At 55.2% G+C, this 26,616-nt stretch overlaps 1 protein-coding gene across 2 annotated transcripts; it reads left to right on the top strand.

Annotated features, from left to right (window-relative positions):
• Nucleotides 1-1,282: 1,282 nt before the first annotated feature.
• Rab3il1 (RAB3A interacting protein like 1) lies at nt 1,283-23,342 on the top strand. 2 transcript variants are annotated; one of them, XM_042676420.1, is made up of 10 exons: nt 1,283-1,489; nt 13,167-13,416; nt 14,397-14,492; nt 14,590-14,667; nt 15,178-15,396; nt 17,415-17,543; nt 17,634-17,752; nt 18,560-18,659; nt 21,753-21,819; nt 22,308-23,342. In XM_042676420.1, the coding sequence occupies exons 1-10, from the start codon at nt 1,344-1,346 to the stop codon at nt 22,388-22,390; spliced, it is 1,287 nt and encodes a 428-aa protein (XP_042532354.1). In that variant the 5' UTR covers nt 1,283-1,343; the 3' UTR covers nt 22,391-23,342. The 2 variants fall into 2 exon arrangements, with proteins under 2 accessions (XP_042532354.1, XP_042532356.1); XM_042676422.1 differs by lacking the exon at nt 1,283-1,489 and adding an exon at nt 4,119-4,249.
• Nucleotides 23,343-26,616: the final 3,274 nt, after the last annotated feature.

Raw genomic sequence — 26,616 nt, 5'->3', positions numbered from 1 at the left:
TCATTTAACCTCCCAGAGAGGTTAAGTCACTTACCAAGGTCACACAGCCAAGGCCGGGGGGGGGGGGGGGGGGCGGGGGAGAAGGGAAACATCTTTTTAGGCAGGTGCTTGTAATCCTGCTCAGGAGGCTGAGATCTGAGGATTGAGGTTCAGAGTGAGACTCTTATTCCCAATTAACCACCAAACAGACAGAAGTAGTGCTGTGTGGCTCAAGTGGACAGTATCTGGGCCCTGAGTTCAAGCTCTAGTACCAAGAAGGAAGGAAAGGAGAGAGGGAAGAAAGGGAGGGAGGGAGGGAAGGAGGGAGAGAGGGGAAGGGAAAAGGAAAAGGAAAGAACAAAGAAAGAAAAATAGGGGAGCATTTGCATATCCTGTGTAGAGAAAAAGGGTGGTCTGAGCTGGGCACAGATGGCCCACACCTGTAATCCTAGCTGCTCAGGAGGCTGAGCACTGAGGATCACAGTTCAATGCTCATCTGGACAGGAAAGTTCATAAAACTCTTTTTGTTTGGGGGGGGGGAGGGGTTCTGGTCATGGGGCCTGAACTCTGGGCCTGGGCGCTGTCCCTCCGCTCTTCAGCTCAAGGCTAGCTCTCTACCACTTGAGCCACAGTGCCACTTCCGGCTTTATTTATTTATTTTTTTTTTTGCTTATGTGGTGCTGAGGGATCGAACGCAGGGCCTCATGCATGCAAGGCAAGCACTCTACCACTGAGCCACCTTCCCAGCCCCATAAGACTCTTATCTCCAAAAAATTAACCAACAAAAAGTCAGAAGTGGAACTGTGGCTGGAGTGGTAGAGTACTAGCCTTGAGAAAAGAAAAGCTCAGGAACAGTGCCTAGGCCTTGAGTTTAAGCCCCAGTACCGGCACCAATGATAAATAACCGAGAGGGAGCGGAAGGGCGATGGGATTTAGGCACAGGCGCTCATGTGGAAGTTGCAAGGGGACACTGAGGCCTGGAGAGACCATGTAGCCATCAGTGGTGACACAGGCTCTGTACAGCTTGCCCGCAGGGGTGGCTAGGGGACAGACAGCCCCTTGCTGGGCCTGGTTGAAGTCTGGTGCCTTAGGTGCAAAGGGAAGACTTCCTCCCTCCCTCCAGGTGTTTTACCTTCTCTGGCCCTAGGCCCAGAGCCCAAGAAAGAGGCTGGAGCTGGGGCCCTAAGAGTTAATAATTATGACTTAAGGAGATAGGGGCCCAGCTGTGAGGCCCCGCCCTCCCGAGCAGCTGGTCTGGAGAGATTGCAAAGGTTAGTGGGAGGCTCAGCCTGGTAAGGGAGCGGCCTCTGCCATCTGCCCTCCCAGCCATCTCTAGAACTCTCCTGAGTAGCCCCCTCCCAGGCATGGACGCCGCTGAGGAGCTCCGCCAGTGCCCTGCCAGAGGGACATGCCCCGTGTACCTGGCCATGCGATCGGGGGCTGTCCATTATGCCCCATCAGGCCCTGTACAGGAGAGCAACTTGGGAGAGGAGCCCTGGACTACAGGCAGGTGAGCTGGGATCTGTCATTTCTCTGTGAGAGGGGCAGAAGAAGGGTTCTGGACAGCTTGCTAGATAGAACTGGGAGGAAGTTCAGGCTCCTCCTTGCAGGGTCAACGCCAAAAGAGGGGTACCCCTGATCATCTCATCCCACTCCATAGTTACACTGAATGGGAACTGCAGTTTGGAGCGGGCAAGGCACCTGTCCTGGAGGCTGAATAGCTAGGATCTGAGGATCACAGTTCAAAGCCAGGCTGGGTAGGAAAGTCTGTGAGACTCTTATCTCCAATAAACTGCCCCCAAAGAGTCGGAAGTGGTGCTGTGGCTCAAAGTGTTAGAGCGCTAACCTTGAGTGAAAGAGCTCACAGGGACAGAGCCCAGGCCCTGAGTTCAAGCCCCAGGACTGGACAAAAAAAAAAAAAGCAGCTCAGGAACAGTGCTCCAGCGAACACTCTGGCTGCTAGGAGACTCAACCTGGCAGTGTGACACCAGGCAGGTTCCTTAACTTCTCTGAGCCCATTGATTGGCCATGGATGAGGTGACAGTGGCAGGACAGTGTGTGGCTGGTGGAGGAGGGAGGCCATAGTAGCTGGATGCATGGATGACTGGATATTTTTGGTTAGTGATCGGATGTCAGTGTTTGCCCAGTGGACCCACACGTCCTCTGAGGCTTTCCTCAAGGGCCTCTCCAGCCAGCCTGCTCCCTCCCAGGCTCAATATTCTTCCTCAGGGGGGCTGCAGGCCCTGGGAAGACACCCCGTCTACCCTTCATCCCCCTCTAGTCTACCTGCCACAGTTTATCTTTGCTCAGGTTTTCAAAAAGACTTGGAGAGCAAGTTCTCCCTTATTATCATCCTCACCGCCTGGAGAGAAGAAAAGACAGGAAGGCTGGAGTTTTTCAAGGCTTAGCTGGGGGTAGATTCAAGTCAACAAACATATGTTGACATCTGATTTGAGTGAAATCCAGGCAGGGACAGAAGAACAAACACCCCTCCAAGCCCTAAGTCTAGAAAACAGTTACTGAGTGAAATATATAGGAGGCCCAGGCTGAATGCATTTGGAAAGCTGGACCGGTGGCCACAAAGGCTGTCTAGATTGTAAACCCTGGCCTCCACTCCCCAGGTCCTGTACCTGGTGTCAGCTCTGTCCACTTGGGAAAGACATGTCCTTTTCTAGTTTGAACCAAGTCACCATTACTTAGTAAAAGCAAACCCCAAGCCAGGCACCAGTGTAATCTTAGCTACTCCAGAGGCTGAGATCTGAGGATCATGGTTCAAAGCCAGTCTGGGCAATAAGTCCATGAGACTCTTATCTCCAATAAACCACCAGAAAACCGGAAGTGGTGCTGTGGCTCAAGTGGTAGAGCACTAGCCTTGAGCTGAAGAGCTCAGGGACAGTGCCCAGGCCCAGAGTTCAAGCCCCATGACCAACAACAAAAAGCAAACCCTAGACAAGTGGAGGTAATGGAAGTAGAGGTCCTGAGAAGGCAGTATGTCCCCCACCATATTGGAGCCCAATAAACTGGGATGTGCCTGTGTGAGTCCCAGCTTCTCAGGAGGCTGAAGAGGCAGGAGCTCTTGAGTCAAGAAATTGAAGACCAGCCTGGGCAACATAGCAGACCCGCTGAAGCTGGTGGCTCATGCCTATAATCCTAGCTGCTCAAGAGCCTTGTAATCTCAGTTTTAAAGCCAGCCTGAGCAGGAAAATCTGTGAACCACCAAATCGATTAGCCACCAAAAAGCCAGAGTGGAACTGTGGCTGAGACAAAAAGCTCAGGGACAGTGCCCAGGCCCTGAGTTCAAGCCCCAGGACCAGCCTATCAGACACACACAGGACAGAAGAAAAGCCATATTGGAGCCCCAGGGAGGTCTGGGCCTTTAATCCTTAGACTGTGATCAGAGTTGGAAGTTTAGTGGAGTGGATGGGTGAGGGGTGTTCCTGAAGTTTGTTCTGCGCTACCCTGGCAGCTGAGAAGAGAGAGAAGAGAGATGGTTGTGCTTTGATTGGATTGGTAGAAGAGACCGGTGGTCAGACCCAGGATGGTGGGTGGGGGTGGCAAAGGGACTCTGGGCGGGGTCACCAGTGTGCGTGGGGGTCTCCAGTTTGGGGGGGCGGGGAGGGCCAGAGACAGAGGGTGGATGGTGGAAGGCAGGGATGGGCAGGCTGAATTCAGGGCCAGGAGGACACTCTTGAAACGCTCAGAGACTGAGAAAAGTTGCTTTGGGGCCTGCCCCTTCCAGCCAGCCGAGTGTCTCACAGGGACAGAGGCAGGGAGCTCAGATGGGGGGCGGTGGGGGGGCAGGGGGCGAGGGGGGCCCTGAGTGAGACAATGGGTGCTGAGGCGGGGGGGGGGGGGGGGCTCGAGGGCTCTGGAGCAGCGCTGGCCCCGGGCGGAGCGCGACCCGAGGGCACCGCGGAGCCGCTGGGGCTGCGGGACGGGGGCGGCGGCGAGGGGTCCCCCCTCCCGGGCGGGCGCGGTCGGGTCCCGGGCGCGGCGGCGGGTGGGCTCCGCAGAGGGGCGGGGCCGGGCACGTGTCCTGGGGCCCGCCCCCTGGCCACGTGACCCGCCTGGGGTAGCGGCGGGGCGGGGCGGGGCGGGGCTGGGGATCCCGGGCTGGGCCAGACAGACCGAGGGACTGACGGACCGGCCGACAGGCTGCAGGCGGGACTGGTGGGCGGCGGGGCCGCTGCGGGCCCGGGGCGGAGTTGGCCGAGACGTGGGACGCGGCGTGGGGAGAACGGACGCCCGGAGGCGCCGGGATGTGGAGCGGGTAGGTGGGCACGCGCCCGCGTGGGCCGCGGCGGCTCCGGGCGGGGGTCGGGGGTTCCCCGCGCGGGGGGATGGTGGCGCCGCACCGGACTGCAGCGGCGCGGCGCGTGGTGGCGTGACTCGCGGCGGGGCGGTGGGAGGACGCCGCGCGGGCCCCAAAGTAAACCTGGGGCGCGCGCCGAGGGGAAGGACCCCCGTCCGCCCCCCCCGGGCCCCGGGAAGCAGCGCGGTGGGGAGGGGGGCCAGGTCTCTCCAAGGTCGTGGCCCGCGGTGGCAGAGGCTGGGGGCGCGCGCAGGGCCGGGTCCCGGGCGAGGGGACCCCGGGCCCCGGACGCGGGTCGTGGTGTGCGTTCCCGGGTGATCTGACGGGAGCCCGGCGCCCCGCGGGCGCAGAGAGGGGGATGGAGGTCTTTGGCGGAGTTGGGCGAGCACTTCCTCCCCCTGAGGCCGACGCCCGCGGGGGGGGGGGGGGGCTGGGGCTGGTCCTGCGCCCGACTGGACGGGGTGAGTGGTCCAGGGAGGGTCGGGACCCGGGGGCCACGGAGGCCTGGGCAGCGCGCCGGGGTGGACCATCCTCCCCCCCGTGGAGAGCTGGAGCTGAGGCAGTTCGGGGTGCCGAGGGCGGGCTCCTGGGGGGGTGAAGTGTGGCCCAGCCTGAGTTTGTTGGTATTTGGGGGTGAAGTGTGGGTGGGGTGGGTTTGTGGGACCCGGAGAAGTCCGGGTGGTGGAGAGGGGGGGGGCGGGGAAGCCAGTGTCCCTGTTCCTGCTAAGGGATCAGTGTTCCAGAATCAACTTTTTAGTGCTGGAAGAAGCTTAGGTAGACTGAGGCAACACACGACGGCTGATTTTGCTGGGTGACCCTTAAAAAGTTCGGTTTCCCTTCCGGGCCTGGAGATTGTGAGCTGGGCGTCATTCTTCCTTCCAGGGAGAGAATCCAGGCCAGAGGAGGGCCAGGAGATGGACGGGGGTCAAGGGTCTCAAGGTCTTGGGTAAGGCCTTGCTGCCAAATTCCAAGGGCCTTCCTGGGAAAACTAAGATACAGCCCCACGAACCCCTCTCACCCCCCCCCCCCCATGTGGCACACTTGTCTGGATCGCTGGGGCACAGTACACACAGTAGGGATTTCATAGATGCAGGTGGAAAGCATGGGGGTGGAGGAGGCTGTGGTCACCTGAGGGTGAGGCAGAGTTTTGGGGTCCCTGGAACGCTGTATGAACCTCCTCATTTGGTGACAAAGACCGGGACTTGGGAACCAGGAGCCAAGCTGTCAGCTCCCACTCGTGGCTTAGGAGTTCATCAACTCCTACAGCAATTGATTGGGACTCTGGGTGGGGTTCAACTTGCCCAGGTCACTCTTAATTGTTCTGTGTTTGTGACCTCTGGGAACTCAGGGCAACTTTTGGGGAGAAGGGCATGTGTGTGTGTGTATACACACACAGCCAGGTGCCAGTGATTCATGCTTGTAATCCTAGCTACTCAGGAGGCTGAGATCTGAGGATCTTGGTTCAAAGCCAGCCTGGGCAGGCAATTCCATGAGACTCTTATCTCCAATTGAGCACCAAAAATGGTTCAAGTGGTATAGCACTAGCCTTGAAGACAAAAGCTGAGAGCACCCAGGCCCTGAGTTCAAGCCCCAGGACTGGCACAAAAGTAAATAAGCCAGGTGGTGGTGGCTCACGCCTGTAATCCTAGCTACTCAAGAGGTTGAGATCTGAGTATCACAATTTGAAGCCAGCCTGGGCAGGAAAATCTGGAAGCTCCTTATCTTCAGTTAAACACCAGAAAACCAGAAGTGGTGCTGTGGTTTAGTGGTAGAGCACTAGTCTTGATCAGAAAAGTTCGGGGACAGTGCCTAGTCCCTGAGTTCAAGCCCCCTAACTCACACACACACACACACAGATAGAGTAAACAAGTTGTATATAGTAGCTATAATTCTATTATTATATATGTCTTGGTAGACTTTTGGTTCTAGACCAGGGGGTTTGGGAAATCCTGCCTGAGCCATCTGGTGTTTCTAAGTCTTGGTTTCCTGGTCTGAAAGATGAACTGAGATATCTGTCTTGGGTGATGGTTAATGGCCAGCCCCTAATCCCAGGCCCATTCTTGGACTTCGGGCTGCTATCCTGGGGGTGAACAGAAGTGGCTGCAGTACGTAGGGGGAGGGGGCAGGAATGGAGGGGCTCTTGCTTGAACTCTGATCCCAGCCCTACTTAAGGGATTGGCCCTCTCCCTCCCCACCCCCTCCACTCCAGGTGACAGGGCGAGGCTGTCCACAGCCCAGCAGTACTGGGCTTTGGGGACTTGGTCAGCAGAGGCTGGAGTTTGAATTCTGAGCTGACTTTACCATTGAGTGGCCATATAACATTGCTGGGTGTTGGCCCGGGGCCCACCTGGCAGGACTCTCCCCTGGGAGGGAGTCCTGCAGTCTCTGATCGACCTACCTACCCATCCTGCCCTGCCACAGGTGGAAGGGAGATCTTGTCCCACTGCCTGCTGCCCATGGGAAGGCTTAGAGCTGGCGAGGTGACTGGCACAGGGTAGTCACACTCTAGGCATGGCTGGATGGCAGGTCTGGGGTGCGTTGTGTGTGTGTGTGTGGGTGTGGGTGTGGGCGTGCGTGCGCATGCATGTGTGGGTGTGCGCGTGCGTGCGCACGCGCTGGTATAGGAGCCTAAACTCACTGCCTCATACTCTTCCCTCTTTTTTTTTTTTTTTCCAAATAGGGCTATTTTTTTATTGTAAGTTAGCTTGGTGGCCTTTATGACGTTCTTGACAGTTCTTTGATCAGATTTTTTTTTTTTATTTAAGGCTGGCATTCTACCACTGGAGCTACATCCCTGCTCAGTGCTTTTGCTGGTTAATTGGAGATGTCTTTCAGATGCTCTGCCCGGCTGGCTTCCATCCATGATGCTTAGCTGTCAAGTTGCCTGAGTAGCTAGGATGACAGGCATGAGCCACTCGTGCCTACCTCAACTCTTAGACGAAGTGCACAGGGACTTGCTTGGTGGATGCGGACTGTGTGCTGTATGCCAGGCCCTGTGCAGAGAGAGCCAGACTCCCTCGGGACCACCTGGTGAGGTTCCAGCTCTGTCCAGGGCTGGGCTGGGTGGTCAGGCTGGAGGCAATGGGGAAAGACTCATCCTAGCCACCTGCTCTCCTCTTCCCTCTGTCCACCAACACCTGCTGCTGCTCCTGCAGCTCCCACTGCTGCCCTGTACTTATTTATTTTTTGCCAGTCCTAGAGCTTAAACTCAGAGCCTGAGCACTTCCCTGAGCTTCTTTCGCTCAAGGCTAGCGTTCTCGCTTGAGCTTCAGTGCCCCTTCTGGCTTTTTCTGTGTTTGTGGTACTGAGGAATCAAACTCAGAGCTTCAAGCATGCTAGGCAAGCGCTCTACCACTAAGTCACCTCCCCAGGCCCCTCATTCCCCACTTCTGAGAGCAGCCCCTCCCTGTCCCTTGGCCTTTCCTAGCCAGACTCTAGGCCCTACCTTCAGTAAGACAAGTTGCCCTGTCCGCTTTCAGGGCCTCCCTCCCGGTCACCCCTAGCCCAGGCCGCTGGAACTTCTCCCTTAAGCGGCCCCTCCCAACATCTGTTCCTGTCTCCCGCATGAGCTGCTTCCAGAAAGCCTATGCCATCCCTTTTCACTTCCCAGTGGACCCCCTCCCACTTCCTCCTTGCCACCCTGGGTTCTGCTGTTCCCATTCATCCTGTCCTGAGCTTTTAATGATCTCAATCAATTACCGCACTATATTTTTTTTACTGCCCTTTATCTGCCTCCTGGTCCTTCCACAGTTCCCAGCCGAGTCTGTAGGGCCCCTCCCAGCCCTGGGCATCACCCTCTCCCATCATGCCCCCTCCCCCGCTTTGGGGTGCACTGTTTCACACATCCCGGCTGCATCCTGCTTTCTCTGAAACCATTCTTCTTCTTAGGGAAAAGTCCCATGACACGTTCTGGGTTCATTTCCCCATCTGCCACTCCCTTACTGTGTGTGTGAGCCAAGTTACCAACCCTCTCTGGTCCTTCCATGCCTGGTCATTAAAACTAGGCCGTCCCCATATAATGAGACGGTGGAGACAGAAGAGTAGGCAGCCACACACTTGACCTAGAGACTAGAAATCCTGTGTGCTTGTGGCTTTGAGCCTGCAGATTGGTCCTTTCTCTGGATTGAGCTTTCTGGTTAGGAAGCCTGAACACAAGAGCCTTCCTGAACCGCCCCCCCCCCCCCCCCCCCCCCGGGATCCTAGATACCTGTCATGTAGGCATCAGCCTTAATCCTTTGTGGACCATACTGGGAACCTGTGAGGATGAACCTGAACTGGGCCCCTAGGCCTTGGCACTACCTACAGGGAGCTAGGCCCTGGGTAGGGCTTCTGGGCAGAGGGTTGGTGCTTCTGATGGACCTTTAGCCCTGTCCTTTCCCTGGCTCTCAGGCTGCTCTCCCTGCCCCCCCCTGCTTATTTCATCAACGTGGTGCATATGAGCTACACACAGAGGGACCACCTGCGCATTCACCAGAGGGTACAAAGACCTGGTGGCAGGCCGGGGCGGCCTGGAACCGCAGTGGGCCTCACAGGGTCTTCGTGATGACTGCTGGCTGGGCTCTGGGGGCCCTGGCAGAATTACTACAGGCAGAAGTGCTGCTCAATTTGCTGGTTTGGGGGAGAGGACATGGGCCTTCACAGGGCAGGCCTGGTGGGCTGAGGACTTCAGCGGCTCCACTGCCCCCCCCCCCCCCCCCCCCGCATTGCATTTCCTAGGGAAGTGGCCTCGAGGAGCCTTTCCTGTATGAGCTGAGTGGGCTCTGGCTGCAGAAGCTGGTTCCAGAAGGGGGGCACTGGCCGCCTCTACCTGCCCAGACTTGTTTGTTTGTGCCAGTCCTGGAGCTTGAATTCGGGGCCTGCGTGCTGCCCCCGAGCTTCAGTGCTCAAGGCTAGTAGTGCTCTATCTCTTGAGTCGCAGCTCCACTTCATGCTAGTTGGTGGTTAATTGGAGATGTCTCATAGACTTTCCTCCTGGTGCTGGCTTCAAACCTTGTTCCTCAAATCACATTGAGTAGCTAGGATTACAGGCATGAGCCATGGGTGCCTAGCTACTTCCAACCTTTTTTTTAAAATAATGTGGTTAATTGGAAGAGTCTCGGGAACTTTCCAGCCTGGGATGGCTGTGAACTGTGATCCTCAGACATCAACCTGTTAAGTAGCTAGAATTACAGGTTGTGAGCCACCAGCACCCAGCTTTGATTTTTTTTTTTAAAATCAGGACTTGAACTCAGGATTTTTTGCTTGCTTAGCTAGTCTTCCCACTGGAACCACACTTCCACTCCAGCTTTTTGCTGGTTCTTTTGGAGCTGAAGTCTTACGGACTTTTCTGCGCCTGCTGGCTTTAAACTGTGATTCTCCAAACCTGTGTCTCATGAGTGGCTAGGATTACAGGTGTGAGTCACCACACCTGCCTCTGACCTTCACTCTAGAATCTCTCACTCCTGAGCAGACCTCAGGAGCCTCTACAGTTTGTTCCATATACAGGACACCATTCCTGTAGGGAACAGGGCCAAGGAGGGGCTGGGAGGCTGGGCAGAAGAACCTCAGCGGTGGGCTGGATCTACCCTGTGTCTGGGTGCTCACGCCCAGGTTTTGAGGCTCAGGTCTGGAAGGGTGCTGTGCATGGAAGATGGGAGACTCTGACTTGGCTGGGCCTGAGGGCCCCAGTCCGCGCCTCCTTCCTCTGAACTCTGTGAGTCACAGGAGTTGGCTTCCAAGCCCGGAAGTGGGAGGGGAGGAGGGTCTGTGCCTGGGCTTCCCTCCATGCACTGGCTGAGCCCTTCTTTCCCTCTTGCTCCTGCCACCCCTGGCCCAGGAAAGAGGGGAAGTTGGTGACTACAGAGACCGGTTACGCCAGTGTACTTTCTGCCATTAGGATGTGAACGTGGGGTATTGCTATGGAGTCAGGTGAGGTGTCCTGGAGACCTGTCTCAGGCCTCCTGGGCTGTGTCATCTGGCTGGAACAAGAGCTTGCTGGGAACATGGAACCCTTCAGCCCAGACCTTCAGTGTTGTCCACTGTACCCAGAGGCCCAAGTCTCAGGTAGATGAAGCTTGGCCCCTCAGGTGCTGGAAGGGGACACTTTACAGTCTTGTTCTCTTAAGAGCAATCAAGGGATCCTTGCCTTGGGAAAGACACACGGGCTGGTGTTGAGGCCTGGGCTCCTCACCATGTCCTGAGCAGCTGGCCAGGTGGGCACTGATGCCCATGGCCATCCTCTTCCACATGCAGAAATGGGGCTGGCTCCCCAGGTCTCCAGGGAACACCTGGGGCCCGAGGTTTCACGTTCAGGACCCAGGGTGGGCAGGACCCAGGCTTCCTCTACTGGACGTGGTTATCATTGCATTTCTTCCGCTGGCACCAGGTCTATTGATCTTATTTGATGCTTACGGCGCCTCCTGCAGGTTTCCAGCCCACACTACAGGGTGAACACAGGTTGCGAGGATTTCATTCCCAGGGGTTCACTGTATTCTTAGCTACTTCTTCCCTCCCCCCCCACAAGCCCCCCTCCTGGAAAAGTGGTTTCTGGACCTGAGCAGAGTCTGAGGAGCCAATTCGGGCCCTAATTGGGTCAAATTTCCCTGCTACAGCCAAGGAGGAGCCTCTGGAGGCCCCCTGGGCCCAGCAGTCCTTCATCCTGAGACAGATGCACTGATTCCAGAACTCACCCCACCGCTGGGCCACTTGGCGAGAAGCCTAGATGTGGCCGACTAGTCTCAGCACTGCCCTGGCCAGCTGTGTGACCCCAGGCATGGCCCCTCCCTTCCCCAAGTTCCTGTCCCTCATTTATAGAATGGTGGCCTATGGGGCCACCATTGCCTTAGGGACCGTGTGCCAATAAGACCCCTCCTTCCAACCAAGGTATTGAAAGAGATCCCTTGCCACCTGCGCAGTGCTGGCAGAATGATAGCTTTCTGTTCTCACCTAATTCATCTAAGGTAGAGCTGGGCCCAAGCTGGGAAGCTTCCAGATGACACACTAGGCCAGTTCTAGGGGGGAGGGCAAGAGCTGGGCAGTGGGGCAAGGTCATATGAAGGGCTGACCCATGGACTCATTGCTGGGGTCTCTTGGGCATTAGTCTCTTTGTGTAACTCAGAGGGAAACTGAGGCACAGAGGCTTGGCTGCCTGGTGACCTTCCTGTGGTGCTGAGGACAAGGAGAAGAGAGGAGATGGCTCTCCCCCCCTCCCCCCCCCCTCAGCTGTTCTACATCTCCTTGGCCGTGTGCTCCTCCTGTGCGGGTGTCTGGGAGCCCCTCCTCCCCCCTCCCCCCTGCTATCGGCCGGCCCAGCCCCTGCTGCTCAGAAGCTGCTGGCTCAGGAGCCCCTGACTTTTGCTGAGCAAGCAAATCTAGAGGTGCTGTCTTGGCACAAATCACCACTGGCTGGGCTCTCCTCTCTCTTCCCTCTTCCAGGGTCTCTTTTCGAGTTGGGGGGTGTGTACTTAGAAAGATGGAGGACAAAGGCCTCCCGCATGGCCTCCCAAGTCTTTCATCTCAAAGGAGAGAGGATCCTGAGGTGGAGGGAGAGAAGGGGCTGTTTGCCCAAAGTCATTGCAATTTCCCCTGATGAAGTCTGGGAGAGGGGTGTCAGGAAGTGGGTCTTCCTTGCCTGGGCTGTTTGCAGAATCTCCCTGGCTGCCCAGGCCTCATGCTTCCTCTCTGGCCCTCCCTGAAAGGGTTGCAGCCACATTGACTTTGTCCTATTGGCTATCAGGTTAACTATGCCAACAAGTTTATATTCATTGTATCAGTGAGGCTGCTCCCATTAAGTGCCTCCTGTGTGCCCAGGTTTCTGCATTGGAGCAGTGACAATTACTTAGGCCCCATTGAGTCGAGTGCTGGTAGCTCATTCCTGCAAGCGTAGCAAATAAGGAGCCTGAGATCTTTGAGGATTAAGGTTCGAAGCCAACCGTAAGCAGAAAAGTACGTGAGATTCCCTTTTTTTGTTGTTGTTGGTTGTGGGGCTTGAACTCTGGGCCTGGACACTGTCCCTGAGTATTTCAGCTCAAGGAGAGCGCTCTATCACTTGAGCTGCAGCACCACTTCTGGTTTTCTGGTGGTTAATTGAAGAGGCTCACAGACTTTCCTTCCCAGGCTAGCTTTGAACCAAGATCCTCAGATCTCAGTCTTCTGAGTAGCTAGGATTATAGGCATGAGCCACTGGCACCTGGCCTCCATGAGATTGTTATCCCCAATTAGCCAGAGTGGCTGAGCACAGGTGGCTCACATCTGAAATCCTAGCTACTCAGGAGACTGAGATCTGAGGACTGCGTTTCAAAGGTTTAAAGTAGCCTGAGCAGGAAGGTCTATGAGACTCTTATCTCCAATTAACCACAAAAAGCCAGAAGTGGAGCTGTGGTTCAAGTGGTAGAGCACTAGTCTTGAGCACAAAAGTTCAGGAACAGTACCTAGGCCCAGAGCTCAAGCCCCAGGACCAGCTAAAAGAAGAAAAAAGAAAAGCTGGAGTACACGTTTGGCTCAAGTGGTACAGTACCAGCCTTGAGTGGAAAAATCTGTCGGTTAGTTACCAGGCCCTGAGTTCAAGCCCCAGTACCAGCACACACATCCAACACTGCTGCATTGACAGTCACCTGTGTGTTTAATAAGTGCACACTGAACACTGGGTATGTGCTTAACACTCACTGAGTGCCACAGGCAGTCGTAGGTCCTAGGCTGGCAGTGGGGTTGGCAGAGGTGTCTGAGCCCTGTCCTAGCTCTTAGCTGTAGCTTGCAGTGATCCCATTTCACAGATGGCCAAACTGAGGTCCACGTGGCAGATGCACATTGCCCTGGGTCGGTTCCTGCTCAGTTGTGCAGAATTCAAGACTCCAACCTTTGTGTCTGCTGATACCATGGTTTGCTTGATTCCTCGCAGCTCACCCCAGCCAGAAGAGGGGCTCCCGCCACCCCTCACTGGCCCAGCTTCCTGGAAGAGCGTGGGTCCCTGCAAGAGCCACAGGGAATCCCCAGGAGCCCTGGTGGAGACCTCTGCAGGGGAGAAGGCCCAAGGCGAGGAGGGTCCCACAGCTGCCCACCTGGACGTGTCACGCCTGCGCAGCAGCTCCATGGAGATCCGAGAGAAGGGCTCAGAGTTCCTGAAGGAGGAGCTGCACAAAGCCCAGAAGGTGGGGGCCCAGGGCAGTGTGTGGGGTGCTCAGTGAAGAGGAGCCATGGAGGTGGCCAAGGGAAGGGGTCATGAGTCTATGCAAACTTACCCAGGCCTACTGTACACTGGGTCTGTGCTGTGCAACCGGAAATGACATGGAAGAGCCCAGTTCTTATGTCTTCTTCTTTCTGGTGCTGGGGATAGAACCCAGGACCTCTTTGACTTGCTGAAAGTCTGCTTTAACTATTGAGCTGTATCCTGATCCTATCCAAAAACTTGCTCCAAATTCACCCTGGGTAGCTCATGCCTGTTAATCCTAGCTACCCCAGGAGGCTGGGGTCTGAGGATTGTGATTGGAAGCCAGCCCGAGCAAGAAAGTTTGAGAGAGACTTTTTTTTTGGTCGGTCGTGGGGCTTGAACTCTGGGCCTGGGCGCTGTCCCTCAGCTCTTCAGCTCAAGGCAAGTGCTCTATCACTTGAGCCACAGCGCCACTTCCAGTTTTCTGAGTGGTTTATTGGAGATAAGAGTCTCATGGACTTTCCTGCCCGAGCTGGCTTTGAACCATGATCCTCAGATCTCAGCCTCCTGAGTAGCTAGGATTACAGGCGTGAGCCACCGGACGTCCGGCTGAGACTCTTACTCCAATGAACCACCCCAAAACTCTGGAAGTAGAGGCATGGCTCAAGAGGAAGGGCACTAGCGTTGAGCAAAAAAGCTCAGCACCTAGGCCCTGAGTTCAAAACCTAGTATAGGCAAAAGAAAACAACAACCTTGCTCCAAGCTCTGATGGGCTGACAAGCAAGGTTTTACCCTTGTGTCATGAACTAAATAGTTCAAAGTATTGAGGCACCAAGGAAGTAGGCTGGTGTCCAGAGCCACCTACCAGATGCTTGTGGGTGGGGCAGAGCCTGGTTGGGGGGGCCAATCCCTTTCCCCCCACACCCCCACCCAGAGCCTGGCTAGGGTCTTCCAGGGCTGACAGCCTCTGCCCGGGCACAGGAGCTGAAGCTGAAGGATGAGGAATGTGAGCGACTGTACAAGGTGCGTGAACAGCTGGAGCGGGAGCTGGAGGAACTGACAGCCAGCCTGTTCGAGGTACACGGGTGGGCAGGCGGGCAGGGGAGCCTGGGAAGGGGTGGCCCAGGTGTCCAGTGACTCCTGAACTGCTGATGCAGAGGCTGCCCTCTTCCAGGAAGCCCATAAGATGGTTCGGGAGGCCAACATGAAGCAGGCTACGTCAGAAAAACAGCTCAAGGAGGCCTGGGGCAAGGTGAGAACTGCTCTTTGTCTGCCTGGACCACAGGGCTCTGGCCTGGCCCCCGGCTCAGCCGTCATTGGCCACCACAGGTCCAGGGAGGGCAGGCCAGGGGTCTGAGATCTCATAGCCCATACCCCAGCTCCGTGTTTCTCTTGTAACACAGATACTTTCCTGAGCCTTCCAGGGAATTGGAGGACACAGTGTGTCATTTCCTCTCTCTCCTCCCAAACCCCTTACAAAGCAGAACCTTCTTCCAGTAGCTTCCTCTCTCACAGGCTGTTTGATTTTCTCCCCCCTCCCCCCGTAGGAGGCCAGGGCTGTTCCTCACTCATGGAGAGCCCAGGAGCTTCTAGACACTTGGTCCTAACCACCTCACAGAATATGGCCTCAGTTTTCCTATCTGTAAAATGGGGCGTGTTGGTCCCCACCTTAAGCTCTGTGGTGGGAAGGGTTTGGTACCAGCTGCCCCTGGGTTATGGGCTGGCATTAAGTTAATGTTGACTTCCCTCCCATCCCTGCCAGATTGACATGCTACAGGCAGAGGTGACGGCCTTGAAGACCCTGGTCATCACGTCCACGCCAGCCTCTCCCAACCGTGAACTCCACCCCCAACTGCTGAGCCCTACCAAGACCGGGCCCCGAAAGGGCCACTCACGCCATAAGAGCACCAGCAATGCCCTCTGCCCCGTCGTATGCCCCGCTGCAGGGCGAACCCTCACCCCAGACAAGGAGGGCAAAGAGGTGAGATGGCAGGCCGGTGATGCGCACAGGATGGAGAAAGGGCTCCTGCTGCCAGCTAGATCAGAAGCCAGTGAGAGCCAGCCTAACCCCCGCCGTACCCCCCCCCCCCCGCTGTGTGGCCCCCGAGCCTGCCTTGCACCTCTCTGGGCCTCCATATTCTCTGAGCTATGAAGATTGGGAAGTTCCATCTCTTTAGCCTCCTGTGACATGAGTGGTCTGATATTGCTTGTTGACTCCATGCAGTGGCCTGTGGTCTCTAAATGGGAGTCTGGTTTTGAACCCAGAGGATCTTTCCTTAGGTCCTCCGGGAAGACACACATTGCCTGAGCCTTAAAAGGCTTGTCGTAGACTGTGAGGCCTCCTGGGTCCTGTATGGCTATAGCTTTGAGGCCTAGGGCCACCCCTTGATCTCAGCGATCTCTGTCACCCCTGGCCTTGTAGTGGGAAAGTAAGGCCATCCATTAGAACCCCTTATGCCACAGGAAGAACTACCAAGACCCAAGGCCAGAGCTGGCTGGGGGCTGCATTGGGAGAGACACTGGAGAGAAATACTGGGAGGAATTCAGCTTTTAGGGGTTCTCAAGCCAGCCCCCCCAAGCTTAGTGCACTCCTCCATCTCTGCAGGAAACATAAGCAAAGCCCTTCTCCTCCCTGTGTCCCTTTTTGACCTGAGCTTTTAACCAGAAATTGATATCTCCTCTTCCTTCTTGTCTGTGTGTGTGTGTGTGTGTGTCTGTGTGTCTGTCTGTCTGTCTGTCTGTCTTTTTCCCTTGGCCCAGCCTGGGCTTCCTCCTCTACTCTCCCTGCTCCTTTGTGTCATCCCCAGCAAGGCCATCCACCTCACCTATGAGCCGGCCTGGCAACTCCTGCCTGGAGAGCCGGTCACGGCCTCTACTTCTGCTACCTCTTCCTCCTTTTTCCGACAGGTAATGGCTCCAGACCAGGGGCTTCCCTTTCTGTTCTCCTCTGGGCTTCACTCCCTGCATGCAGCCCCGGGCAGGCCGGCTTCTCCTCCTCTAAGTATACAGCAGGGCAACCTGGTGTGCTCCCTCCGTGAGCATGCGTGTGCCTGCGTTTTTCCCCTCTGTGCGCACGTGCGTGCCTGCGTTTCCCCCTCTGGGAGCATGTGTGTGCCTGCATTTTCCCCTCTGTGCATGCGTGTGCCAGTGCTTTCTCCTCTGTGTGCATGCATGTACCTGTGTTTCCCCTGTGCGCACGCTTGTACCTGTGTGTATGTCCTGACCCTCAGGGACCTGCAGATTGGATTCGTACAGGCTCCATGTGGGTCTTTAGGATGATGCCAATTCTGTAATCTTTATTATTATTATTATTATTATTATTATTATTATTTTCGGTCGTGGGGCTTGAACTCTGGGCCTGGGTACTGTCCCTCAGCTCTTCAGCTCAAGGCGAGCGCTCTACCGCTTGAGCCACAGCGCCACTTCCGGTTTTCTAGTAGTTTATTGGAGATAAGAGTCTCATGGACTTTCCTGCCCGGGCTGGCTTTGAACCGTGATCCTCAGATCTCAGCCTCCTGAGTAGCTAGGATTACAGGTGTGAGCCACTGGCACCCGGATTATTATTATTATTATTTTGGTGCCAGTCCTGGGGCTTGGTTTCAGGGCCTGAGCTCTGTTTCTGAGCTTTTTTTGCTTAAGGCTAATGCTCTACTACTTGAGTCACAGCTCCATGTCTGCTTTTTGGTGGTTAATTGGAGACTTTTCTTTCCTGGGTTGGCTTTGACCCATAATCCTCAGATTTCAGCCTCTTGAGTCGCTAGGTTTCCAGGTATTAGCCATTGGCTCAGTTCTGCGATCTTGAAGCACCCAGACATTTTAAACACCTCTGAGAGAACAGTCAGCTCCGATGTCTTGGGTGCAAAGGCAGATGGGAAGCCTTGGTGTCCTTGTCTGCATGGCTGCCAGCCACACAGAAGGCCCTCCCACCTCTCCCCTTGACTGGCCCCTCGACTGGCCCTCGACCTTGACGGTCCCCACCTTTGGCTTACCTCCCCTTAGGTGGACACAACCCTATTTGCAGAGTTCCAGGCCTGGAGGGCATCGCCCACCCTCGACAAGACCTGCCCCTTCCTAGAAAGAGTCTACCGAGAAGATGTGGGCCCCTGCCTGGACTTCACCATGCATGAGGTGAGGTGGGTCGGGGTGGCTGCAGGGACCCCGCACACACCCAGAGACCCTAGTCCTCACCACCCCACTTCTCTCCTTGGTCCACCACAGCTCTCCGCCCTTGTCCGGGCTGCTGTGGAAGACAATACACTGACCATCGAGCCCATTGCTTCGCAGACACTCCCCGCAGTGAAGATGGCCACTATTGAGTGTGGTAGCTCCAGCAGCAAGTAAGCTCAGGGCCTTGTCCACTCCCTGCCCATGCACGGACGCCCAGCCTGGAGTCTGTACCCAGGGGTTGGATGGGCTGAGTCTCAGGGCTCCTGAGTCCTGGTGTGGGGCCCGAGGGTGGGCAGGTTCTGTGGCATTCAGCCCTGGGGTATATGAGCTAGCCTGGCAATGCTGAGACATAATGAGAGGGCCAGGTAGCATTTTTGGCAGAAATGCCTGCCCGTCCCCGCTCCCCCAGTCATGGACTTTCCTCTCCCCCCGCCCCCCCCACCTCTTCCTGCAGGCTTTCCAGAGAGGCTGGGAGATGTGTGTCTCTTTCTGACCAGCCTAGCGCATGTGTGTTGGCTGTCTCCCCGCTGCCCCCCCCGCCCCCCCACGCTCTGTCCTATGAGAGTTCTGGGCCCTAATTGTCAGTGGTTGGCTGTGTTTCCTGCCAATAAATATCCAATGATCCTTAGTGGGGCTGGTGGGCAGGCCATTGAGTACTCTGGAGGGGCTTGATTTAGAGTCAGCTGAGTATCTCAGTTCCTGCACGGGTGGGGAAAGAGGTGACCAGGTCTGAAGCTCCCAGTAAAAGAGGGGGAGACAAGGGGTTTGGCCCAGGGTTTAAGGTCTGCCACATGGATTCCTGAGACCACCCTTCAACTTGCCTGACCGTGGGCTCCTTCAGAAGCTGGGTGGGAAGGCAGGCCGGCCGGCCACCCCTTGGATGCCTGTTCTTGCTGCCATCTCCTCTCTGTGAACCGGGGAGTGGCGGGGGGGGGGGCAGTCTTGTCAGTTCCTGCCGCCACCTCTGCCCCCTCCAGCACGTGTGCCCTGAGCGGGCTGGCCCGCACCTGTCACCACCGCATCCGGCTAGGGGACTCTGAAAGCCACTACTACATCTCGCCATCCTCCCGGGCCAGGGTAAGTCACACTTTGGGGCCACACCAGGGTGGGTGACTCCGCCTAGATCTGCAGGGTGTGAGATTCAGGCTCAGAGAGGGACAGCGATGAATGTGAGCCACAGCGAAGTGAGGTGTCTTAGTCTGCTACTGCTGTGTGACAGACATAACGTCCTGGACATGATTGCTGTTCCAGATGCAATGGCTCTCTCACGGGCCCCCTGGGCTAGGAGTGGGGTTTTACTCAGTGACTCCATATGGCTGTAGCCAGGTGTCCAGCAGGGCTGGACTCCCTTCTGAGCTCATGTGGTTCAGGCTGGGCTTAGTGGTCAAATTCAGTCCCACGTGCTTGCAGGATGGGGTCTTCGTAGGGTAGCGACCCCTTCAGCTGCTGAAGGTTGCCCACAGTCCTGCCGTGTGATCTCTCTGGACAGAGAGAGACCCCAGCGTACAATCTGGGTGCTTCTAGCCACCACGTCTGCGCCCCTTGCCCCGTAGATGGCTGTCCACACCCTTGTTTGGGAGCCACAAGTCCCCTCACTCTTAGTATTTTATTTCTTTTATCTTTTGGTTGATGGTCCTAGGGCTTGAACTTTGGGCCTGGGTGCTCTCCCTTAGCTCTGAAGCTCAAGGCTAGCGCTCTACCACTTGAACCATAATGCCACTTCTGGTTTTCTGAGTGGCTTATTGGAGATGAGTCTCACGGACTTCTCCTACCAGGCTGGCTTTGAACCTTAATCCTCAGATCTCAGCCTCCTGAGTAGCTAGAAATATAGATATGAGCCACCAGTGTCTGGCTCTTTTCTTTTCTTTTCTTTTCTTTTCTTTCCTCCTCCTCTTCCTCCTCCTTCCCCCCTCCCCCTTCCTCCCCCCTCCATCCTCCCCTCCCCCTCCTTCTCCTCTTCCTCGTCTTTCCCCTCCTCCTCCTTCTTTTTTGGTTGGTCATATGGCTTGAACTCTGGGCCTGAGCACTGTCCCTCAGCTCTTTAGCTCAAGGCAAGCACTACCATTTGAGCCACAGTGCCACTACTGGTTTTCTGGTATTTTTTGTGGTTTTTTTTTTTTTTTTGGAGATGAGTCTCACAGACTTTGCTGCCTGGGCTGGCTTTGAACTGCGGTCCTCAGATCTCAGCCTCCACTTTACCCCACTCTCTGCCCTTGCATCTCTCATGGGTGTCCACTACCTACCTAGTGCTGGAAGTGACCCCACCCCACCGCAGCCTCCCCTCCTCACCTTCCCATGTGGCACTGGGCTCAGTCTCACACCACCGAGCCTTGCTTCTCTAGTCTGTGGGTGCCTTACACATAGGGGCTCCTCCTAGGTGTCCTGTGGGGGCTCTTGTGGGCCCAGCTGCCAGCTTCCTCCCACTACCTCAGCTGGATTCCCTAGAGCCAGCCTGGAGTGACAGACTTCCTTGTGACTCATTTTCTTTTTGTTTTCTTTTTTCTATTTTTCTATTATAGGACCAGAAACATTTTATTGTAGTCATGAACTGTAAGCGCTCCTTATTTAGAATTTTAGTTAGCATAATCTCTGACATATAGTAGGAGATTTTTGGGGGTGTGGGGATTGGTCGTGGAGCTTGAACTTGGCCTGGGCGCTGTCCCTCAGCTCTTCAGCTCAAGTGAGCACTCTACCACTTGAGCCACAGCGCCACTTCCGGTTTTCTGATGGTTAATTGGTGATAAGAGTCTCATGGACTTTCCTGCCTGGGCTGGCTTTGAACTGTGATCCTCAGATCTCAGCCTCCTAAGTAGCTAGGATTACAGGTGTGAGCTACCAGCACCTGGCTAGTAGATTTTTTTTAAGTTGGTTGACTATATGTGTGTTTTTTCATTAAAAATTTTTTTATTGTAAAGATGATAATACAGAGAGATTACAATTATATAAGTCAAGTAAAGAGTATATTCCTGGGCTGGAATGTGGCTTAGTGGTAGAGTACTTGTCAAGCATGAATGAAGCCCTGGTTCAATTCCTCAGTACCACATATAAACAGAAAAAGTACGAAGTGGCTCAAATGGTACAGGGTTAGCCTTGAGAAGTTTAGGAACAGTGTCTAGGCCCTGAGTTCAAGCCCCAGGACTGACCACCCCCCAAAAAAGATTATATTCCTTTTTGGCCAATGTCACCCCTTCCTTACTTGCTCTCAGTTTTTCCCTTCCATCCCCACCCACAAGTTGTACAGCTCATTTTCCACATAGTGCTCGGTGAGCACCACTGCTGCCTTTGTTCACCCTTTGTCCTCCATTTCTGTGCTCCCCCTTACCCTCCCAAAGGTAGATAAATGAACAAACAAGACAAAGAGAAAACGAAAATGGCAACAAAGTAAAAAAGCCTCTCGTTTCCATTACCTGGAGTTCATTCCTATACATATTATTTTATACCATCAGAGTCACATACGCATTGTGCCTTTGTATTCCTCTCCTAAGTATTCTTCTTTGGTCTCACTGAGTTTCCTGTAACTTTTTTTTTTTTTTTGCCAGTCCTGGACCTTAAACTCAACTCAGGGCCTGGGCACTGTCACTGATCTTCTTTTCTGCTTAAGCTAGCAACTCTACCACTTGAGCCTTTTCTGTACAAATTGAACCCAGGGCTTTATGCATGCCAGGCAAGCACTCTACCACTAAGCCACATTCTCAGCTCCTCCCATAACTCTTGAGAGAGCAGAAGAAGCCAAATGGGCACAAGGAAAGGAGCCAAGTTGTGCCACCTTGTCAGATCCCTAGGGACTGGGGCAGAGCTGGTGCCCCCAGGCAAGTTGGTGGCTTTGAGTTCCCTCTGAGTTAGTCGACTGTCATTGGCTGAGGTCTGCAGGGTGGGGGTAGGGGTGCAGAAGAAGGCACCTGTCAGCTAACACCAGCCTACCTTCTCAGCATCTGGATGGGGCCTTGACCTGGGGACAGGCTCCAGTAGGTCCCCATGTACCATAAGAGGTCCATTCCCATCTGCTTGGCATCTCTGCAGATGGGTCCTTCCCAGTAGCTATCAGAATGGTGTCTCACTAGCCTCTAGACCATGGGTGGACATTAGTGGACTTCTACTCCCAGGGACTCCTACTCAGGTCCCTGGGGCTTCCTGCTCTGGTATCAGGCCACACTCTCCTTCTGCCCACAGATAACTGCAGTGTGCAACTTCTTCACCTACATTCGCTACATCCAGCAAGGCCTGGTGCGACAGGATGGTGAGCGCCCCCTGGTGGAGGCTTCGGGAATGGTGCTGAGGGGCCGGGATGGGTGGAGAGAGGCGGAACAGGGAGAGGAGGGCAGGGACAGGGCAGACAAATGCCTTCGGGGAACACCTGCCCTGGACAGTGGCAGCACACTGGGGCTCCCCCAGGAGATGGTTAAGGTTGTGGGTTAGCTTTTAATCCTCGTTGGTGCCGAGTCCCATGGGGAGAAGAGTGGCGGAAGAGGCCTGCAGCTGGCATGGGAACTGGGGTACCTGGGTCCAGAGGTACTTTCTGCCAAGGAAGCTCTATAGAAACTTCCCCATGGCTGGCTGTCTCCCCATTATCACTGAGGAGTATGTGGCAATGTGGTCACTGCTCGAGGTGACCATGAGCTCCCTCTCCCTTTTCTCTCTCTCCCCCTCCTCCTCTCCTCTTTCTCTCTTTTCCCCCCTCCCTCTCTCCCTTCTCTCCCTTTCTCCCTCTCTCCCTTCTCTTCCCAGCCGAGCCAATGTTCTGGGAGATCATGAGGCTGAGAAAGGAAATGTCACTGGCCAAGCTTGGCTTCTTCCCCCAGGAGGCCTAGCACGCATGGCCTGGAGGGGGACTCTGAGCTGGAGCAAGACACCTGCCTCATGACAAACAGGATGACAGGGTCCTGAAAACAGCCCTGAGCCAGAAGCTGAAAAGGACAAACAGCCAAGCTATGAAGGCACCACTGAGCCAGGACCAAATGTCCTTCCCAGGACAGACAGAGGGACAAACTGGCCTGGACAGCACGAGATGACCCTTTATCTTCTCCACTGACTAAACCACCAGGAGAATTTCCAGAAAGCACCAAAGACCAAGGAGCCCTGAGCCATATTTAAGGGGGGGTTGGCCCTTGGGAGAAGACACCTGGAGACAGCTGCTCCCCACCCCCATCCCAGGAGCTGCTACTGTTACTGCCACAGCTCCACAAAGGGGCTGATGGTGATATCAGGGTATCTGCCATCCCAGTCCTTAGGCCCTGGTCTACCAGCGCCCTCTTGTGGCCATCCTTCAACCTGCTCCCTGGTGGGCTTGGGTGCTGGGACTGTCCCCAGTGGCTCTTGTTATTCTGAGGGCCTGTGTGCAAGCAGGGCTTCCTAACAGCTGTCTCCTCCAACCTGCACAAGTGCTGGTCCAGGCCCCTCCATCTTCCCTGTGCATACAGGCTGCCCTGTCCCCCTGACCTTTCCATCTCATTCCTGGCCCCAGGAGCTCCTGCTCCCGAAACAGCTGGTGGACTGAAGCCCTTTTCCTTCCAGAGTGTGATACAGAGGGGGCCTCAGGACATATTCGCAGCCACAGTGGGGGGGAGGGGGAAGGGAGGGTCCCTGTATGTGGGACCAGGAGAGGTGGGCAGGACCTGGGCCCAGGCCCACCTGTCACGGCCCACTCAGAACAGACCAGGGTTAGGGGCGCTAACCTGGACATGTCCCTCACCATGTCCCGATTTCCTCCTTTGGACGGAATGTAACACAATCTCTATTTAATAAAGGAAGGCTTTGTTGGTAGGGGCTGGACAGGGGTGGCCTGCCTTCACTCCTGCGCCCTGGAGCTCTGGTCAAGGCTTGGGCATCTGAAGGAATGAAACCAAATCCTTTCCCTGCCCGCCCTCGTGCTTGGGATTAACCCCAAATCCTGCTGGTCACTTTTCCTGCTGTTATTGAAGACTTTTGGAGTTCTCGGTATTGCAGGGGTGGGGGGCAGCCTCCCTCTCCCGATCCTTACCTCGGGGTCCCTCCACCCCTGAATGATGACCTCCAGTCTATGATAGCAGCAGCCTTGGGGTCCAGAGTTGAAGCATCCAGGCTGCCTGTGGGCAGTGCAGGATCGATTGGTTTGGTCTGCCGATACAGAGGAAGGGGGAGACTGACATGAGCATGGAAGTTTAGGATCCCTCCCGCCCCCCGCCCCCGAGTCTTGGGTGGGCTCTTTGCAAGGGACAGCAGGCACGGATGAAAGAGGGTGGGGGGGGGGTGGCTAGATTCTCCAAGGACGCACAGTGGGACGGAGGAGGAGGTGTCATGGTGCCTTGGCCCTTACCAACACCTGGAGGACTGTATGCCTTCCTGGGCAGCAGGACATAGCAGCTGTGGGTTGAGTCAGTGGGTGCTGGAGCTGGAAACACCTGAGGCCCAGAATAAGGGCTGGCAGGGCAGCCCGGCTGTGCAAGTGCTCTGGGCCCTGCCTCCTCTTTACCTGACCCTTGCTCACCCCTTTGTTCCTACATGCCATCGTTGCCCCTTGTAGGTTCAGTCCCTCCCAGGCCTGGCCTCCTGTCACCCGAATCCTCCTGTCACCCCAATCCCTTCCATACAGTGGACTTCTCTGCGCTGAACCAATTCCAGGGTGCCAGGTAAAGGAAAGGGCCAGGTGCTGGTGGCTCACGCCTATAATCCTGGCTATTCAGGAGGCAGAGATCTGAGGACTGCAGTTCAAAGCCAGCCTGGGCAGGAAAGTCCATGAGACCTTTACCTCCTCCAATTGAAAAAAAACAGATGGAGCAGTGGCTTGAGTGGAAGAGCACTAGCCTTGAGCAGAGAAGTCTAAGGGACGGTGCCTAGGCCCTGAATTCAAGCCCTAGGACTATGCTGCAGAAAAGTGGGGGGCATTGGGAAAAGCACATGTGCCATGTGGGGAACAGGGCACCGTCTGCACAGCAGCACTTCTTTCTGTCGGGCACCGTGTCAACTATGGGTCAGTTGGGGGCAAAACAAAAATACCAGAGCTCTGGAGCCTCAGATCCAGCCAAGACCATGAAGGCACAAGCAAACACTCCGGAGCCCCACACCCCAGACTAGTGGGGCATTGTCAGGCCCCCGTGAAGCCATGGTGAGCAGGGACCCACACGTTGCTTTACAACAACTGCTAACAGCAGCTCATTATGGGCTGGGCATGGCTGGCTCCAAGCCCTTCTAACAACTCATTTCAATATTAGAACCACTTTCTCTGAGGTTGGGAGACTGAGGCATGAAAGGTCAGGAAGCAGCCATGGTGGCCAACGGATAAGAATGGGTGTTATGGTCCTGTGGGCTTTTATGAAATGCCTGTAGTCTGGCTTTATACAGATGGCTAGAACTGTAGCTCAAAGGTAGAGTACTTCCCAGCATGCACCAGGCCCTGGGTTCCATCCTCCGCACTGTGAGTTGTATATGTACGTTCCAGTCCTGGGGTGTGAATTCAGGGCCTGGATACTGTCCTTTAGCTTTTTCCATTGAAGCTGGCATTCTGCTACTTGAGCCATACCTCCACTGCTGGCTTTTTGCTAGTTACTTAGAGATAAGCATCTATATAGACTTTTTCTACCCAGTCTGTCTGAGAATGTCATCAGATCTCAGCCACCTGTGTAGCTGGGATTACAGATGTGAGCCATCTACTGATGCCTGGCTTGGAAAAAAAGTTCAGAAATGGGATCAGTGCATAATAGTGGAGCTGGAATTCGAGTCTCTCTGCTTCCCACGTTCTACTCCAGTCCAGCTGTTCTCAGTGGCTCTTGGAGGTGGCTGGGAAGGGCTGGCTGACATCAGCTGCACAGTTGTTTTTAAGTGAATGTTCTCGATAATGCAGGTCTCTCAATGGGCCTGGCACATAGGAACCATTTGAATCCTCCTTAGCAACGTCTTAAGAGGCAGCCCTCAGCCTGGCCTCTGTGGATGGTGGCACCAAACCCACGCCCAGAGCCTTGTGCATCCTGAGCATTCACACTTGCCCGGATCCCAGAGCAAGCCACTTCTCTCAGCCTTTTGATTTATCAGTTGGGAAAATTGGGTTAAATGGCCTCTGCAGCGCCTCTTCTTTTCTTGTTTGTCGGTCATGGGGCCTGAACTCTGGGCCTGGGCATTGCCCCTCAGCTCTTCAGTTTAAGGCTAACTCTCTACCACTTGAGCCACAGCACCACTTCAGGCTCTTTCTGCTTATGTGGCGCTGAGGAATCGAACCCAGGGCCTCATGCATGCAAGGCAAGCACTCTACCACTGAGCCACCTTCCCAGCCCCTTCCTCCCTCTCTCTCTTTCTCTTTTTCTTCCTTTCTTTCCCTCCCTTCCTCCCTTCCTTCTTTCCTTCCTTTCTTCCTTTCCTTTTTTTTTTTTTCCCCAGTCTTGGGGCTTGAAATCAGAGCCTGGGCACTGTCCCTAAGCGGCTTTTGCTCAATGCTAGCACTCTACCACTTGAGCCACAGCACCACTTCAGGCTCTTTCTGCTTATGTGGTGCTGAAGAATCGAACCCAGGGCCTCATGCATGCAAGGCAAGCACTCTACCACTAAGCCACCTTCCCAGCCCCTTTCTTTCTTTCTTTCTTTCTTCTTTCTTTTTTCTCTTTCTCTTTTTCTTTCTTTCTTCCTTTCTTTCCCTTCCCTTCCTCCCTTCCTTCCTCCCTCCCTCCCTCCCTCCCTCTCTCCCTCCTTCCCTCCCTCCCTCTCTCCCTCCTTCCCTCCCTCCTTTCCTTTCCTTTCCTTTTTTCCCCCCCAGTCTTGGGGCTTGAAATCAGAGCCTGGACACTGTCCCTGAGCCGCTTTTGCTCAAGGCTAGCACTCTACCACTTGAGTCACAGCACCACTTCTGGCTTTTTCTGTTGATGTGGTACTGAGGAATCAAACCCAAGGCTTCATACATGCTAGGCAAGCACTCTACCACTAAGCCACATCCCCAGCCTCCTCTCCCTCTCCCTCTCTCCCTCTCCCCTGTCCCTCTTTGTTTTTTTAGTTGGTTGGTCACAGGGCTTGAACTCTGGGCCTGAGCCCTGTCCCTCAGCTCTTCAGCTCAAGGCTAGCACTCTACCACTTG

The sequence above is a fragment of the Dipodomys spectabilis genome, unplaced genomic scaffold (genome assembly GCF_019054845.1).
Source record: "Dipodomys spectabilis isolate Male_0828 unplaced genomic scaffold, ASM1905484v1 ptg000030l, whole genome shotgun sequence".
Classification (NCBI taxonomy): Eukaryota; Metazoa; Chordata; class Mammalia; order Rodentia; family Heteromyidae; genus Dipodomys; species Dipodomys spectabilis.
The sequence above is the reverse complement of the archived record's forward strand: the minus strand, read 5'-3'. Positions and strand labels throughout refer to the sequence as shown.